The sequence below is a fragment of the Prorops nasuta genome, unplaced genomic scaffold (genome assembly GCF_024137725.1).
Source record: "Prorops nasuta isolate Cenicafe-Biocafe unplaced genomic scaffold, Cenicafe_Pnas_1.2 PNAS00003, whole genome shotgun sequence".
Lineage (NCBI taxonomy): Eukaryota > Metazoa > Arthropoda > Insecta > Hymenoptera > Bethylidae > Prorops > Prorops nasuta.
Window position 1 is genome coordinate 7,000,645 of NW_027116800.1, and position 18,578 is coordinate 7,019,222.

The 18,578-nt window shown below is 31.1% G+C and overlaps 6 protein-coding genes across 11 annotated transcripts; 3 read left to right on the forward strand and 3 right to left on the reverse strand.

The window, feature by feature from the left end:
• Positions 1-139: 139 nt before the first annotated feature.
• On the reverse strand, positions 140-3,113 carry LOC136772147 (acidic mammalian chitinase-like). Its single transcript, XM_066724906.1, has 5 exons — positions 2,982-3,113; positions 1,997-2,063; positions 1,233-1,900; positions 854-1,146; positions 140-767 (listed from the first exon to the last, which is right to left on the reverse strand). Exons 2-5 carry the CDS (start codon positions 2,061-2,063, stop codon positions 296-298), a joined length of 1,500 nt encoding a protein of 499 aa, XP_066581003.1. The 5' UTR covers positions 2,982-3,113; the 3' UTR covers positions 140-295.
• Positions 3,114-3,739: 626 nt separating this feature from the next.
• Positions 3,740-4,508, reverse strand: mRpL54 (mitochondrial ribosomal protein L54). Its single transcript, XM_066724915.1, has 2 exons — positions 4,262-4,508; positions 3,740-4,147 (listed from the first exon to the last, which is right to left on the reverse strand). Exons 1-2 carry the CDS (start codon positions 4,353-4,355, stop codon positions 3,834-3,836), a joined length of 408 nt encoding a protein of 135 aa, XP_066581012.1. The 5' UTR covers positions 4,356-4,508; the 3' UTR covers positions 3,740-3,833.
• A 105-nt stretch (positions 4,509-4,613) lies between these two features.
• Positions 4,614-6,143, forward strand: Zfrp8 (Zinc finger protein RP-8). Its single transcript, XM_066724913.1, has 4 exons — positions 4,614-5,105; positions 5,178-5,586; positions 5,667-5,769; positions 5,837-6,143. The coding sequence occupies exons 1-4, from the start codon at positions 4,742-4,744 to the stop codon at positions 5,990-5,992; spliced, it is 1,032 nt and encodes a 343-aa protein (XP_066581010.1). The 5' UTR covers positions 4,614-4,741; the 3' UTR covers positions 5,993-6,143.
• LOC136772145 (speckle targeted PIP5K1A-regulated poly(A) polymerase-like) lies at positions 6,022-8,241 on the reverse strand. 2 transcript variants are annotated; one of them, XM_066724905.1, is made up of 4 exons: positions 7,231-8,241; positions 6,926-7,151; positions 6,653-6,849; positions 6,023-6,586 (listed from the first exon to the last, which is right to left on the reverse strand). In XM_066724905.1, the coding sequence occupies exons 1-4, from the start codon at positions 8,228-8,230 to the stop codon at positions 6,174-6,176; spliced, it is 1,836 nt and encodes a 611-aa protein (XP_066581002.1). In that variant the 5' UTR covers positions 8,231-8,241; the 3' UTR covers positions 6,023-6,173. The 2 variants fall into 2 exon arrangements, with proteins under 2 accessions (XP_066581001.1, XP_066581002.1); XM_066724904.1 differs by having other exon boundaries at positions 6,022-6,849.
• A 929-nt stretch (positions 8,242-9,170) lies between these two features.
• Positions 9,171-10,024, forward strand: LOC136772150 (cilia- and flagella-associated protein 20). Its single transcript, XM_066724914.1, has 2 exons — positions 9,171-9,571; positions 9,651-10,024. The coding sequence occupies exons 1-2, from the start codon at positions 9,296-9,298 to the stop codon at positions 9,954-9,956; spliced, it is 582 nt and encodes a 193-aa protein (XP_066581011.1). The 5' UTR covers positions 9,171-9,295; the 3' UTR covers positions 9,957-10,024.
• Positions 10,025-10,168: 144 nt separating this feature from the next.
• LOC136772148 (serendipity locus protein H-1-like) lies at positions 10,169-16,050 on the forward strand. Of its 5 annotated transcripts, none has more exons than XM_066724907.1 (5): positions 10,169-11,331; positions 12,412-12,654; positions 12,726-12,952; positions 13,015-13,401; positions 13,465-16,050. In XM_066724907.1, exons 1-5 carry the CDS (start codon positions 11,185-11,187, stop codon positions 13,808-13,810), a joined length of 1,350 nt encoding a protein of 449 aa, XP_066581004.1. In that variant the 5' UTR covers positions 10,169-11,184; the 3' UTR covers positions 13,811-16,050. The 5 variants fall into 5 exon arrangements, with proteins under 5 accessions (XP_066581004.1, XP_066581005.1, XP_066581007.1 ...); XM_066724908.1 differs by having other exon boundaries at positions 13,021-13,401; XM_066724910.1 differs by lacking the exon at positions 10,169-11,331 and adding an exon at positions 11,614-11,698.
• Positions 16,051-18,578: the final 2,528 nt, after the last annotated feature.

The following is an 18,578-nucleotide window of genomic DNA, read 5'->3' on the forward strand; positions in this document are numbered from 1 at the left end:
AACAAAATACAGGTATAAGTATGTATATATACATATAGTAATAGTAGTATTTGAAAAAGAGCGAAAAAAAACTTATTGTCCTGTCAGACGGAAAGTAAAAAGCAAGGAAATTGTGATGAATAATGATAAAACTCGTATATATATAATAATAATAAATTTATTAAGCGTTCTACGAAACTAAATCTAAATTTTGTGATAAATTATAGAAATTAGAAGGTCGATGCTGATTTATATAAATACACGTGCGATGGAGCTCCTATACATTCATAGTTTTGTGTGGTAATTGTCTTATATTTTAACATTCAACGTTTTCGGGGTAGTTGCAAACGTTGAGGTTATCGTCGAAGAATAGTCCGTTAGCGCAGGAGAACCTGGTAGCCCGATATTCACCATTGAACTTCTGGCAGATGTAAAATACTGAGCAATCCTCTTGGTCGCGAACAAATCCTTCTTTAGTACAAACGCTAGAGTCTACTGGAACTTCCGGAACTGCCGGTTGATCAGCGGGTTCTTCCTCGTCGATGTCATTGGCACTGTCGTGGTTGTTAGATCCGTTATCGTTTGGGCTTAAAGGGGTGGTGGTTCTTTGAACAGGTGGTAGCTCTTCTGACGGTACTGGGACACCGTTACGTAGGATAGAGTTCAGTGTTTTTAGGAGAGGATACTTTTCGCCGCATTTACCATGGAAGTCATCAGTCTCGATACTCCACAACATGGCTCCACCAAGGTTCTTTTTCTTAATGTATTCAGCTTTCTCGGCAATGGATCTAAAAAATGTTTTAATTTGTCAATATTGCAGTTTATATAGTAAATTTTAAGGCTTTAAAATTAAAATATTGATTTTACTACTTACTTTACGTTGTCGTAGCCTACCCATTGTCTGCCATTGTAAGCATACGGTACACGTTGTTCCTCGTCGAAGACGGCGGTCCATTGACCAGATGCAACTTTAACGCAAATTTCGTTGTATCCAAGCATACCAGCTTCCCTGGTGTATGGTCCAGCCTGTCCTGCCTGAGGAGCAGGAGCACCGACCCCATTGTCTTTCTCATTGGCAAGAGTAAAGCTTCTTCCATAGAAAGCAGTTCCTAAAATGAGTTTCTCTGGCGGGGCACCTTGATCCAACCAGTATTGAACACAAGAGTCCTAAATGGAAGAAATTAACGTAAGATTAATTGATATACACTTAAGTGCAGTGGTAGTTTCCTCCAAAATAGTAAAATAATACTTACGACGTTCAATTTAGCATTGTTTCCACTTTCGACAGAAGATTTGTATAGAGGAGCGTTCAGTCCAGTGTTCTTTTCCCATGCACCGTGAAGATCGTAAGCCATGATGTTGATGAAGTGAAGGTACTTGGATACTTGGGGAATATCGTAGGATTTAGAAGCGGACATCTCAGCAGCTGCGACGGCAGCACTTAAGATGAATCCTTCTTTATCAAAGGCTTCTCTCAACTCGCGTACAAGAGCAACGTAGTTTTGTACGTCGCTGGGTTTTCCACCACGTTGATTCGGGTATTCCCAATCAAGGTCGAAACCGTCAAACTTATATTTTTTGAGGAAAGCTACAACGTTCTGTACGAATTTAGCACGAGTGGCTGGGTTGGATGCGACCTCGGAATACTTGACGGAACCCTCGTTCCATCCACCAATGGCTATCATGGTCTTCGTGGATGGACTCTTTGCACGAAGAGCATTGAATCGTCCAAAAGCGTCCTTGCCCCAATTGTCCGGAAGGTCTTGCCATGCATCGAGTACTCTTATATTTCCGTCAGTGGAGATACCGACGAAAGTATACACCATATGAGTGCAAAGATTGGGTTGGATGTAAGCAATCTCAAATTTTCCATCACCTGGACGATAAACTGCCCAACTCCCAAAGTAACACACAATTTTTTCTGCAAAAAAATTGTCATATTTTTTCATTCTTCAGAATCTGCTCTTAATATTTACCAAGCTGTATATTCATTTGGGAAAAATTAATATTTTCTTACTTTCCTCAGAAGCAGCAGCAAATGCCAATAAAGCACAAAAGGCGGCGATCAAAAATAAAGCACGCATCTGTGAAAAATTGCACTAAAATTATTATTTTGTTCTCTTCATTTAACACGAATAATGCGAACAACACAAATTTGGAAATTTTCATTTTTTATGCTTAAAATACAATGCAAGTTGCTGCTCATACATAAATGTGGTGAAAAAAGAAAGAGAAGAAATTAGAACTCCTTGAAATCTTTTTTAAAAATGTAATTTACACATTTTGTACATACCTTTATAATTCCTTCGACTGTTTAAAGTTACTAACAATTTGTAGAACACTGTTGCGAAAAATTGGAAGTTTCGTGAATTTATACAAGAACCCGCGGATTACCCTCACTTTTTAGACCTGAATGTGAAGGGCATTAATAACCCGACAGCAATGGAATTAATTAGATTGGTTCATTCCAAAATTAAAATTATCAGTTGAATTTTTGATCAAACCAAATATTTTATTATCAGATCTCAATTCCATAGTTGACTGATTACAATATATTTTGCGATGATCATTCAGTTTTCAGTATATATTATTTCCATTCTACTTTTCAACTCAATGAAAACATTTAAGGTATTCTACAAATTAATTTGAAAACATAGTGACATTCTATTCATAAAATGGTGAATTAATACTTTTTATCTATAAACATATATTTCTACCTCATTTCTTTATTCAAATATTATTCAAGTCGCAACATGACTGTTGTCTTTTAAATTAACACGTATGAGTGAATAGTAACGTATTTGTTAAAACAGCTGTTAAAACACGTGTCGTATCATATTACTTGAAAAAAAACATATGTAATAATTAAATATTGCATAAATAAAAGAATACACATTTTTCAGCAATTTGCATATTATTATATCATTGCGTTGATTATTATCTTTTAATACTATACAAAATACGCAAATGAAAAATATTGAGTTCAAGTATCGACTGCTTACCTCTTTGATTTCCCGTTTAAATGCAGGAAACACAGCACCTAAAAGAGTATTTATTGCAATAGTTTTTCAAATAAATCTCTCCCAGCTGTCCAGGTAATAGTACTGCAGTGACGGTACCCTTTTTATACATACGACACATTTTGTTATCAAGAAAAATGTTCTTATCTCAATCCTAATTTTTCTTTCTACGTTGCTAGTGGACAACGCCTATATAATTCCTACAAAGAGCTACGAATATTGACTTCCTTGTTATCTGTTGATTAGAATGCTTTACGATTCCGCATTTCTTATCCAATTAACATTTCAAATAAGCATACCTGGGCTTTATTATAGTCATTTCAAATATAAACATAGTACAAATATGTTTGCTCTAATCTTCAACCAAAAAAATAAGCGATAGCAGTCACGTTTACGTTTTACACAACTTATCTATTTATCATGTCGATAGTTGCTAATTAAATATACACGTACGTTTCTTCAATAAAAAAAAACTCGTAAATGCATAGGATTTAGGTACAAAGCTCATCATATTAAAAAGTTGGAAAATATGGATATAGGTAAGATTATTTTGAGTAACATAATGTTTGTTTTTTCTCAATATTTTTGTATAGATTAGAAATTGATTCTTGAATAATGTAATAGATTTTGCTTGTTACCTACAAATAAGGAAAGTCTTTCTCTTGCAGATCTCAATTGAATGTTTAAACTGAATTGTTGACAAAGTACATTGATTTCTTAGAAAGATCCAAGGACTTTGAGGTATTGAAGGTATTCCATATTACAATAGTTTTCTTTGGAAAAATCTTTATTATTTCTTTTATATTATAGAGCACTAAATGAGCAATTACTAATTTATTGAACATATTTTAACTTTGTCACAGCTTGCATTTTATTATTTAATCTTAAGTTCATTTTTCTTACACGTCTCCAATACTGTTTTGAATTGGGGTCTAATTCTTCTAAAGGTATAGGTGGACCCAATCTTAAATTCCATAACCAATCTGGATATTCTGAGTCTGGTTTGAGTTTAACGTCTTCTCCTCCTTCAGCTAACAAATTTGTTCCACAACAATACGTTAAAAGCTTTTTTACATCCTTTTCAACAGGAATTACAACTTTTTGCGTACTGATTTTCTTTATCTTTGTCTTTGTTTGACCACCTTTTACTGAAACAAACAATTTATTAAAATAAACATTTTTTATTTTTTCTAACCTCTAAAGAAATGTAAAGTAGCTTTTACTTTATTTTAAACGATGAGTGCTCGATAAAAATATCATACCTGGTGCCGCATAATTTCTAACTTGTAATGAACCAAACGTTAAAAGAATATTTCCTCGTAAAAAAATCGTTCTTAATGCTGAAAGAAAAGTCATTTTAAATTAGTTTGAGTTAGCTCAAACTTTAATTTCTCAGATTTTTCTATATTCCATTCCTGTTTCACTTCCTCTAGTTCCTCTACTTTACTAGACTGGTAAAGTAGTGGTAAGTTGGTAACTGCATCGTGAGTGGTGAATGGTGATAGTCATAAAGCACGCTCCACAAGTTCCACTGCCCGCAGGCCGCAACACTTGCAATATACAGTATATGTACATATGTATATGTACATTGTATAATACGTGTCACATGAACTATTATATTCAAGTGTTTTGGTGGATCTTAGTATATGTATATGTAGAGCGCACCCTAAAGAATTCGAGTTTTATACATATGTATATCCTGTCTTTGTTATTTTTATTTTAACCAAAATTTTAAATAAAGAATGAATGTGGATTTAGGATTTGTTGAAAAATGTGAAGCTTGGAGCTTGGAGAGCAGATTTTTCCCAAGTAAAATCGGAGGAAAACCTGCTTGGTTAGATTTAAAAAATATACCAGGCAAAACTGAATTGGAATGCAATTATTGCTTTGATCCCTGTATATTTTTGTGCCAAGTTTATGCTCCTTACGAGAATGAAGATAAAGCTTTTCATAGAACTATTTATATTTTTGTATGCAAAAATGTAAAATGTTGCAAAGAAAACCAAAATGGTAATTTTAAGGTTTTTCGTTCACAATTAGAGAAGAATAACTTGTTCTATCCTTCTGAACCACCTGAGGAGAGAAAAGATTGGAGAACAGATTTGGGTGAATTTTTACTATAATTTACCATTCTAAAAAATAAACACCTGTAATTATTAAGAATGGTATTACTTGCAGATGTAAATAGTTGGACAACGACCTGTTGCATTTGTGGTATTTATGCTCCAAGTCATTGTGCTAAATGTAAGATTAAAAATTATTGTTGCCGTTTGCATCAAGTGTATGATTGGATAAATGGTCATAAAAAAACTTGTGGTACAGACATTAGTGTAAATACAAGTTTTCTATTCCCAGAATATGAGCTTGTAATAGAAAAAGATGAAGATGTGGAGAATGATGATGATGATTTAGAAAAAGAAAAAGCAGAATTAGAAAAATTTCAATGCATGGTTCTAGATGGCCAAGCAGGTACAATGCAAAATGATGATGTTGATCCAGATTTATTAAAAATGTCAAGTATAGAGGAGGATGAAGTTTTTGCTGAGTTTCATGTTAAAACCAATAATTATCCAGATCAAGTTCTAAGGTGGTATAAAATTCTGATTCTAAGACCTCTCTACTACTATAATAAAATTACAAGTCTGGTGATTTGATTGCTTTAAATAGGTACCAAAGAGGTGGACCAGTTTTGTATATTTCTCAAGAAAATCAAGCATTAGAAATTCCAAACTGTACACAGTGCAATGGGGAGAGACAATTTGAGTTTCAGGTAAAGAAATGATTTCTGACATGATTTATTAAAATATTTGATATATTACATTTATTAAAACCTTTAGATTATGCCTCAACTTTTAAATTTTCTCAATTTTGATGACTCAGCAGAGTCCTTGGATTGGGGAATACTTGTTATATTTACATGTAAAGAATCATGTATTCCCAAAAAAGGCTACACAGTAGAGTATATATGGAAACAAGATATTGTTAATAAGTAATTTCTTTGTTTTTCAAATAAACTTTATTTACAAAAAAATACATTTCATTAATTAGCAAGTATCAAATATGGAATAGTGTATAAAAATGACATCTCATACAAACATGAAGTATATTATCAAACAAGAGTTAAAATATTAAAAAGAGAAGGAAATAAAATAAAACCTACATGTAATTTTACAATTATGGCTCAGCTTTAGTAGCCAGTTTTGTCAACAATTTTGTACTATAAAGACAGCGCATTCTAAACATGTGAACTGTTTGAACACTGACAGCATTTGTAAGATTACATGACAAGTTTAGAGGATCTTGAAGGCACATTGCACAATCTACCCTAAAATAGTCTAGTCTATTGTTTGGCAAAGTTTTTCTATAATTATACTTTTTTAAATTATTCTTATAGTTTTCCATTATGTCAGGTATGTTATTGTAATTAACAAAATCTAACTTGGACATTTCTCTGCCAAGCAAAGGACATAAAACTTTAGCTCTATAATCAAATTCTCCATAATACTTAAAAAATCCATACAGTAAAAATTTAAAACTACTCCGTATTGGAACAGCAGGAGTTCTTTCATTAAATGATGTCTCAAATCCTATGTAACAGTAAAAATTAAAAACAATTATTGGAGCACAAAAATTAAGGACTACTTCAAACTTACCATTAATCATTTTTACTTGATACACGTTATTTCTCAAATCTACAATACTTGGTAACGATGATTTTACCTGTAAATAAAATATAACTAGCCATGTAAGAGCATAGCTTGGCATGAATTTTTCAAAAATTTTAAAATCCCAAAGTTTTCTCACAAATAATGTCAATCTTCTACATAGAGGATATAATGTCATATAGTATCTGGAAAATTAGAAAATATATAGACATACTATTCTCAATAAATAATAAATAAAAAAACATGAAATCAGAAATTTACCTAAGTATTTTAGTACTCTCAACCTCAATTCCATTTGTGAAAGAAATATCACAGTTCAACCCTGATGGTAAATGCTTTACAACTACCTTAGGAAATACCTTATCTTTTATTGTTTTTGTTACCTTCCAGGGTAAATCTATAACTTCGCTAAAAAAAGTCTCTATTATTTTTGTTTTTGTTTGAACTGCTTGCAAAGTTTGATTAACGCATGTAAAATATCCATTATCTATTAAAAATATTTTTTAATTAATTGCTTTATGTTTAATGGTAATAAGAGCTGCCAAATTGTTAACTGTAGTACTAACCAAAATCAATGTAAATATTTAGATCACTATCTGTGAATCCCAAGCAGTTTTCTCTCGAGCCAAACTTATATATTGTTACTTCACGAGCAGTTAGCTTAAAATATTTGTTTAAAGAGTCCACTAATTTTTCAATATTTATATTTGTTTCAATTGCTTTATTCGATTCTTGAACAAAACTATTAGAATAATATTCAGCCTTTTTCAAAAGATCCAGTTTTGATCTGGATAAAGGAGCCAATGTTGCATAATTTTTTTCACGCAAACGTTTATGCATTATTGAAGCAGAATGAAATGCATACGAGCCTTCTGGCCCTAGCCATAAACAACCACATCCCAAGCAAAAATTGTATGAAAATCCTGGAAGTAATCTTAAATGCTTCTTACTGATATGTTTTACAAACTCATATTTTTCTGTGAACATTAAATTGCATAGTGTACAAGAAAACCTTGAAACATTGTACCAAATATCCTGATATTCTTGAGTGAAAGAATTATGCAACTTTCTACAAAATTTGTAGGCCTGCTTAAATAACTGTTTATGATTATAACTACTTATATGTTGTTCAATGTCTACCAATATCAAATTACAGCAATAGCATTTAGTTCTTTTATTAAAGTCCACTTTCACATATTTATCAATCTGATTCCGATTATCATTCATAGCTTTTTTAAATAAATCTCTATGTCTCAAATCAAGTATATGCAAAGCACATGACTGGACATTCATGGGTATAAACGTATTGCAAAAAAGACACATCATCTGATCAGTAGATCGCCTTATAAACTTTATAGTTAAAATTAAATCATCTAGTTGATTCTGTACTTTAGCAAAAATCTCATTTTCTGTCATTATGTGTTGCAGCGTGTATTCATGATGTTTTTTCCAGAGAACAGCATTTTCTTTTTCATCTATATCACTTGTACTATTTTCAATAGATAGATTATTTTCTGTATTTATAGTCATTGTAGATTCTTCCTCCTTTATATTTTTTTCAGACATTTTGAGTGAAGCTAATTATATTTAAACTAGTGCAATCTATTAATAAATATAGCTCAATATAAAATGTAATCAAAGCTACAAAGAAACCTTTCTAGAATGATGTAAAATGTCTGTATTGTTTTGGTGAAAGGAACATAACCCAGAAGCTACATTCCAGAATGTAAAGGATTCTCTTCTTGGTGTAAATGTAAACTCAATCTTTTATACAGGCATCATAAAGCTACTGCTTTCATGTATAAGGTGTTTACAAAACATTTACCCTTAAATTATTATGAAGAAAAGTAAAACATTGTTATGTCAGCACTAAATTCACTAGATTGCACTTGTTGTTTTTTGTAAAGGGTATGATTGTGTCGAGAATTGGGAGGTCAGTACATACGTGCTATGCGTATTTGTTATTATAAATAGCAAGTATTCAATTAATACAAACACCGACAGTACCTTAAAAAATGGGCCTGGAAAATAGTTGGAAAGGTACAATAACCACAGTAGCAAACACAAGCGGTCCAAAAATTAAATTTTTGCATTACATATGCTGTGTATACACTGCGTGCGCAATCGTGATGGTAATGGTGAGATACTGTGCAGTCTGGAATAGCTTCGGATTCGGAGTGCTTCGAACTTCGGAGAGTTTGAAGCGAAGCTTTCTTAGATCAGCTGTTCCGTTGATCATTCAGTAATCAATCGCATTTTCTGCTTATTTTCATTTTGTATTGTATTGGTTGTGTTCAAAGTCACTGCGCTGAATAAGCCCTGCACAAAATGTTTGAAATGACCAATCGTGTTATATATTTTCGTTAGCGCTTAGAAAGCGCTGGGTTGCCTGAACACAACCATTGTTAGAGATATCGCGTGGCGTTGCTATATAGACAAACACTTTTTACTGCTGTATATATATATATATATTTATATATGTAAGCTGCTCGCTTGTCTCATACTGTCGCAGGCGTCGCAGCGCCCTCACTGGCCTTCACTCTTCATACGTCACATCATGAATTTTTCCTGAGAACCCAACCAAACAGAAAGCAAAATACAAAAAAACATATTACATCTATATTAAAAAAAATGTTTAAAAATACATTTCAAAGTGGATTTCTATCAATTTTATATAGTATTGGTAGTAAGCCATTACAAATTTGGGATAAAAAAGTAAGAAATGGCCACATCAAACGAATAACTGACAATGATATACAAAGTTTAGTTTTGGAAATACTTGGAAGCAATGTCAGTACAACGTATATTACCTGCCCAGCTGATCCAAGAAAAACTTTAGGCATTAAGTTACCATTTTTGGTAATGATTATAAAAAACTTAAAGAAATATTTTACCTTTGAAGTTCAGGTAACACAGAATATTATTTTATACATTTTTACTTTTATATTATAAATAGTATCTTAAAATTTAATGAATGATTGTTTAGGTCATTGATGATAAAAATGTAAGAAGACGTTTTCGTGCTAGCAATTATCAATCAACCACAAGGGTAAAACCATTTATTTGTACTATGCCAATGAGACTAGACGATGGTTGGAACCAAATACAATTTAATTTAGCAGATTTTACAAGAAGAGCATATGGCACAAATTATGTAGAAACATTAAGAGTTCAAATACATGCAAATTGTAGAATACGAAGAGTATACTTTTCAGACAGGTTATATTCAGAAGATGAATTGCCTGCAGAATTCAAATTATTTTTACCTATACAGACTAAAGCAAAATGTTGACGAGTTTAAATTAATATAATTTGTATGAATCAAAAATAAATTTATAAATCTTTTTCTTATAATTGTAAGTGTGTTAAATGTCTTGCATTCTATAGTTCATACAAAAGTTATTTTCTATTTAAGAATAGAAAACCTTTGAATTTTCAATATTTTATTATTAATATTGGAAAACAAATTGTGGTAAAAAAAAGTATAATCCATAAATAGTATGTAACAATGATTCGTTCTGATGCGCATATTAATTATTAATAATTAAATATTGATTTTTGTAAAATGTAGATGTAGCCTACATTTTTGGTAAAGATAGTAAGCGTCTGGAAAAAGTCTGAAATGGAACTATTTTCCGCGCGTAGAAAACATCCGAGTTTACTACACATCTGCGTGGCGTAGTAATAAAAGTTGATTCTGTGGCGCGAAATATTAAACTGAACAAAAATAAATCTATCCTTACAACGCTGCGTTAATGATACAAGTACTTTTAATCCTATCCTGACTAGTAATTAATTGAGTTAGCACGATGAACAATAAAGAGATTAGAAATGTTATTAAATATTCATTGGCTTCCTCGACAACAAATCGTAAATTCGAGATATGAAGTAAAAGAAAATGGCGGACCAATTAAGAGGTACCGTGCTGATACATTTATTCTTTATAACGATCGGTAAACACTATATTTTCGCATGTAAAATAGCAATTTTAAAGAACAAAAAGATATAATTCGTGAATAATCGATGAACTGACAATCAGAACTGAAATATATAACTATGGAATATCACTTGAATCATTATAAATAAAACAATTGAGTATATATACATATATGTTTTTCAAATCAAGGAATGCTATTATATATTTTGTATTGAGCACTCGTTTCGGGGGAGACGCCGACGCCCGGCGCCGACGTCGTTTTTAAAGCATCGACGGTGTTGAAGTAATCGCAACCTAAGCGAGTCGATAAGGAAAAAAGATTATAATCAATCCTTTTCACCAGAATGAAAGGAGAGAAAATGTTAATTCGTTTGTAAAGATGCGCTCGTGTTTAACGAAAATTACATAGTTTCGTGTTAAGATTAATCTTCAACAGACCATTTTAGTTTTATATGTATTATGTACATATAATAATGTGTATATATGACAGAAAAATATATATATTATATGTATATTAATACATATATTACAAAAAATATTCACGTCTTCCAAGCTTTCTCTTTTTTCCTGTTCTCTTTTAAAAATGGATAGTGATTGTGAGAGAGACGATGAGTGTCAATGCCGAATTTGTGCAATGAAATGTGGAAAAAATAACGTTGTCGATATTTTCACCGAGGATGGCAAACGTTATTATCTACAAATGAAAATACGTAAATATTTGTACATTCTGGTAAGTGAAGAATTTTCTTCTCTCGTTACGGTAATCAAACGCAGTATTGTGAAAAATTACCCCTTTTCCGCACATACTATAGAAAAACCATGTGTGTGTATGAGCTCTTTGTTTTTCAAAATCTCCGTCTTGTCCCTCGTTACCTCCCTCGACTACCTTTGCCTACCTTCCTAAGCCTTCCTTATTCCCTCTCTCTTTCTCTATCTCTCTTCATGCCCTCTATCAACCTATATGGGTTATATGTTCTCCTATCCCGTCTCCGTAGTCCACTCTCTCTATCAATCTCTATTCCTCTCTATTTATCTCTATCTATGAAAAGACAAATGATAACACGCACGTGCGCTCGAAAACGTGTCAAAACGATCAAGTAAAACTTTGAAATTCTTAAGAAATTTCTAAAAACGTTGCGTATACATATATAATATTATTGTACAAATGCGTATTCGTATTACTTTCAAACTACGATTTGTTTTTATTATTTTAAGCGAAACCTTTTCCTAAATAATATATTGTAATGTAAAGTATTTCTTTTGTTAAATATAATTACATACCGTTAATAGTAATAAACACTCACAATAGTATTTAATTTATAATAATATACTAATCATGTGTTATAAAATCATTACGAATACATTTCTCGTGTAATCGAAAGAAATATGGAAATTCTTAAATAAAATCTGATTATTCTACTTTTGACAATTGAATAAATAAATATTTTGATGGACTGAGTACTTTTATCAATTCTTTTGATAAATAATGCGTGGATCAAGCAATTTATTCAAATATTTGACATAAAATAGTCCAGCTGGTTCATTCCACAGCATCCATTTTGTCGGGCAGCTACTAAAAGTTAAAAATTAGCGTTTTATTGATTTCCATAAACGTATATTTGTAGTACACACATAGACTATATATACATACATACACATATGTATATGTATTTATAGAAAAACTAAATGAGTCAAACAAAAATGGTTATTAGCTTATTGAATTGACATAACAGAAGTTGTAATAAAGACAATACATTTTTCGTTTTTCTAAAATAGCATGCTTTCATAAAAATTGAAATCATATTTTCAGATTTCAGCTGAAGATAATTTATCAAAAATGGTTTGCTGTACTTGTATCAAGAAAGTGGAAAATTTCCATCGTTTTGCAATGATGGCACATCGAACACAGGAAAAACTCAAAACTCAACTAAAAGGTGACCAATTGGACAATATGAATTATATAGAAGGAAATGAAACAGAGCATAATAAAGAAGAGAATGATATCCTAAATAAGATAGGAAGTTGTGGATTATTACATTCTATATTGACCAAAGTAAGTGATTTAAATTTCTGTCAAAGCAGAAATGAATATAAATATTTTTATATTATATATTTTATTAATAGGGAGCAATAGAAATTTTGTCAGACAGTGATTCATTGGGACCAGAAGAAGAACTACAGCACAATGATAAACAATACCCAAGTACAGAAGAAATGGAAGTAAAGGTAGATCCAATGTTATTCTTACAATATGGGATGGATCGGTCTGCTTCTGATGCTTCTGAAATGTCTGACATTGAAGAAGAAATAACAATGATAGAATCTCCAGTTTCTAGACTATCAACTGATAGGTCTGAAATTTATTTATTTAATAATTTACATTTACATGAATATTATATATATAATTTTTTAGATATAGAATGGAGGTCGAAACCGAAACAGTAAAGGAATCAAATGATGAAAAATTATCTGAAGGTAGCAATGAGGACATTCCAAAAAAGGCAGTCAAACCTCACAAATGTACAATATGTGCAAGGTCCTTTGTGTCACAGATTGGTTTACAAAACCATTTATGGTCGCATTTGCCAAGAGAAAGGAAAATTGATGGAAAGTTTGTCTTAAAGTCTCCTCAAGTATTTTCGCTGAATGGGGTACTCCATTCAAATGTAGATAATACTGCTGTGGGAAATTTCATTTGTCCCATTTGTAGCAAAAAGATTTCCACTAAAGGAAATCTGAAGGTACATTTAGAAACACATCGGCCTAAAGGAAAATATGGTTGTGATATATGTGGAAGAATGTAAGTATTTCTGATAATAATCAGATTAAAGTAAAATTTATTTTTTGTTGTGTTATTTTTCAGATTCAAGACTCAGTCAAATTTATTCAGACACAAAGAATATCATGGTGGAATACAATTTCCCTGCAATGTTTGCGGTAGGGTTTATCCAACAAATTCGACATTGCGGGCTCACAGTATAACGCATTCGGACCTTAGACCTCATGCTTGCCCACTATGCGACAAGACATTCAAGAGGAATCAGGACCTAAAGTTTCACATAAATCAGCATACTGGTGCGAGGCCTTATCAATGCCCTTATTGCCCCAAAGCTTTTGCGAGCTCTGGTAATTGTTTTTCGCATCGCAAAAGGATGCATCCACGAGAAGTACACAGAGACAGACAAAGAGTAGCAGATTTAATGAGATGAACCATGGGGAGCTGATATGAGGACTGGTTTTCTTAAATAGTATGAAGATTTTTGAATGCCTAATTATAATGATATTCAATTAGTAATATTTCAAATCAGAATAAGAACATTAATTTAAATGATTTTTGGTGCTTACATAAATTTATATCATTAGAATGTATGTAGTTTTTTCTTATACTTCTTATTTCTTCTCTTCAATGAATGAATGTAAATCTCTCTTAACAACAAGATTCAGTATTAATATATAGGATTATATTGAAAAAAATAAATTTTAATTATCTGTTATGAATATTTAATAATAACTCTTTAAGACTTTAAGTGATTGTATCATAGGTATATGTGTATTTGATTGAAAAATAGCTCAAAATCTTGTAATGAGCAATGATCATCTGTCTAGAAGTAGGTGTAAAATTATAGTATACCGAAGAAGGACCGAATCTAGTCTGCTAAATTATACACACATGTACTTTTATTATTTCATAGATCTGTGATATTTTAAGTTATTTATATAATGTTTAGAGTTTTTATAGACTTTGTGTATAGCTTTTATATTTACACATTTGCATATTATAAACGTATAGTGTAGTCAAACGGCGATAAAAGCGGATAAAATCATTTTTCTTTTAAATATAAGAAACGCTTAACTTATTACACATAGAATGTACGACGATAAAATGTTATCGGGAAAGAGAATTGATTTTAATGTATGTATGCCATATTTTAGCATATTATAAACATTATAATACGCATTAAGACTGTATACGAAAATTAATGTGTCAAGTTAGAATGCAATGAATTTAGATAAAAGTCATTATATTTGCAGGAGCCCCTTATATATTTTAGGAATAAAAGTCAAGTATTAATATAAGGATGGTGATAACTCTTGTAATCCAAGCTGCAAGATATTTATAAATATTGACAAAAGTCTGAGTAGTTTTAGGAAATCATATTGCGTAACCCCGTGCAGCGTAATAGAATGTGCTTCCGTATAATAAATATTCACAATATATTCTGTACAATAAACCATTCTTAAGGCCAGAAACAAAAAAATAAGAATGAAATTACAAAATTAGCGAAACATTTAAATCGATGGATATTGCATTTTTTTCCCGCCTTCTTCCGGTCCGAAATCGTTCTGAAAACTATTTTAAAATTGTGAGTAGAATGTTTATGACAGATTTTTTTTCATATACTATATAGTATCGTAAATGGTTAGGGATATAAGCCCGTTGTATGTTCAATCATAAATCAGGTGTTTCATGTGCAACATAATAAGCAAAAATTTAGAGATCGCAAATTGTAATTGGCAGTTTTTCAGATTTTTGCTATCTTTGTTGTATATGAGATACTTGACTTGTAATAGTACAACGGATCTTAATGATTATATTTCAGTCTACATTTTATAGATATAGAATAACAAATTAGATATTTTTATAAAACCTATTCATTCGTAATAGCTGTATGGGCGACGATATATATTAGTTTCATGCGTAAATTGTATAAACTAAATCCTATGAAGGAAAAAATATGGCTGTAAGTGCCATGTAGAATTAGAGTACGACTTAAGATCATGCCATATAAGCTATTATTTAAATATAATAAAGCTATTGTAGCAAAATAAATTCAAAGATATTATATTTAAAAACTGCAGCACCTTAAATTTATGCATTATTGCAAATTTTCCTAAGCAGAAGTTAATGCATTATAGGCAGACTTCAAAAGCTTCTTATTTGTTTGTTTTTTAATTTATTTATCATATTTTATCCATCTTATCAGTTACATCTTAGGGTCGATGAAACGTTCGCAAATGCAATGCTGGAAACCTAAGAAATCGAAGCCAAAAAAGCAGTGATCATTCTAAATAGACAATAATTTTACGTAAAAATGATAAATTATCACATAACTTATGTAGTTTTTATTCAGAGTATCTTCAATTCGAGTTTCCAAACATGAAATCTGCTATTTTGGCTTCAATTTCTTAGGTTTCCAGCATTGCATTTGCGAACGTTTCACCGACCCTTAACGGGATCCCTCACGCGTGCTTTACCGATAGTACAAGTCAATAAACAATTCGTTTAGTAAAAGTCAAAAGCGAAGAAAATTGCAAAAACAGGCTTCTTTATGACAAGGTGCCAATTCTAACGAGTCAATCGAGCTTAAAAAAACTCCAATCGGATGAAGAATAACGTTGTACCACTGTCCCGCGTTCTTGAAGTGGAAATAACCAAAAGTAACCTCTCTTCAAGAACGCGGCACAATGATACAGCGTTATTTTTCAACTAATTTGAGTGTTTTTAAGTTCGTTTGACTCGTTAGGACTGGAACATTGTCCTACAAAGGCACGATTGTTCAATTTACCTCGCATTTGAATTTTATTAAACTAATTGTTTATTGACTTTATCGACAGTTCAAGTCAATAAACAATTAGTTTAATAAAATTCAAATGCAAAGCGTATTGAACAATCGTGGGTTTGTAGGACAATGTGCCAGTCCTAACGAGTCAAACGAACTTAAAACACTCAAATTAGTTAAAAAATAACCCTGTACCATTATGCCACGTTCTTGAAGAGAGGTTACTTTTGGTTATTTCCACTTCAAGAACGCGGGACAGTGGTATGTACAGCGTTATTCTTCATCCGATTTGATTTTTTTTAAGCTCGATTGACTCGTTATAATTGGCACCTTGTCATAAAGAAGCCCGTTTTTGCAATTTGCTTCGCATTTGACTTTTATTAAACGAATTGTTTATTGACTTGTACTGTCGGTAAAGCACGCGTGAGGGATCCCGTTAAGTTTCGTTTATAAATTCGGACCCAGATGTCATATTCCAATCTGTCAGACGTCAGTTCTCAATAGTTAAAATTTTGTCTACTGGTGGCGCAAGTGTAACCAGTATGACCAGTAATACACTATTGCTCAATAATCTTGCGTCAGGCGAGGGGCAGTGGGGATAAGAGAGGCAAGGGGTTATCTAGGGAATTCTAGTGGACACCGTCAAATTTTTGATCGGCTATCCCTTTGACGCAAAAGAGCTGTCAAAAGCTAAATTAACCTGTATTTTGAAGAAATACAGAAACATAAATATTTTTAAAAAACAAATAAGAAGAAAGAAAGAAAGGATTTTAATAAATATATAAAGAAAAAATATCAGATGAGTATTAGTTAATAGGAAATGTTAAAGTAATTATAAATTATTAAGAAAATATACTTTGTGGTTTTTTTATTTCTGTTACAGGTTAAATGCTGTTTCTGATGAGTTTAAATTACAGCAAAGAAATATATATAGACCAATGAATAAAAAAGGACTAATTTATGAAGCATTTCTGTGTGGACCAGTTATTTCAATAATTATGGTTTAATTATGTTATAATAGTGATTGTGAAAGCGTTTGGTGTATATACACAAAGAAATTCTATTATAAATTAATAATTATATATAATAATGTGTTGATTCCTATTACTATAAATTAAAGCTAGTTCAATTAAAATACTCGTTCTCTTTCTTCCTTATCCAAATTCTATACATACATAGTAATTAGATATTCTCATAGAATCTATCCTTTAAACTAATTAAATTGCAACTATTTGAAATGTGCAAGTCATAACTATTTGCTTCAATTATTTGTATTATTCAATGCGAGACAAATTGCATAGAGACTCTTCAAATTTCTTATTGATCTGTCACATTCTTTCACATCTTGTGTGACATTTATTTGCCTTGATTGTTCCTTCTTCTTCTAGTTTTCAACATATACCAATATTTCTCTAGATATTTTCAAATACGCTGAAGTATGCTTATTCTGCTGTCTAATTGATTCTATCAATGTGAGGATGATAGGTAAGCTATTGCTCTATTAAATTTGAAGAATCTAGACACTTCACTTAATTTATTGTACTTAAATATAATGTTTGGTACTTCGTCTACATGATATCTTTTCTTTACATTTGACAGGATATTGTCCTCCAATACATTCATGTATACTGCTGAGTTAATCTTGTTTTCAGCTTCAAATAATTTTCCAACTACATATTTGGATATCCATTCCTAATATACAATACTTATTTTGTTACTCCTATTTGTTGTTGAGAATTATCTGTCTTAAATCCTTAATTTATCTAGTCGCCATATATATATTCTATTATTTTCAGATGATTGATATATCTTACTACCAATTCTGTCAACATTATAATAGGAGTAACAAAATAAATATATTCTATATTCAAAATGTATATCCAAACACGTAGTTGAAAAACTATTCGAAGCTGAAAGCAAAATGAACTCATTAGTATACACATACCTTCTAAAGAACTTTATCTTCCCAAGTACTATGAAAACATATCTCACAAAAGAGATACCAAATTTAAATAACATCATTCAAATGCCTATTTTTCAAATTTAACTAGACAATGGTTTATCAATGATTTCAATATTTATAAAATTAATTAGAGATCAGCAGAATCATCAGATCTGCGTATAATAATTAATGATTGTAAAATTATTTTTATATGTTATAGACTAGAAGAAAATAGTGCAAAGGAGGCATATAAATGTCATAAAAGATAATATGTAGAAGGATGTGACATATTAATAAGAAATTTGCAGAGGCTCTATGCAATTTCTCTTACAATGAATAATAAATATCATTGAAGCAAATAGTTATGACTTGCACATTCCAAATAGTTACAATTTAATTAGTTTAAAGAATAGATTCTACGAGAATATGTAATTACTATGTATGTATAGAATTCAGATAAGGAGGAAAGAAAAA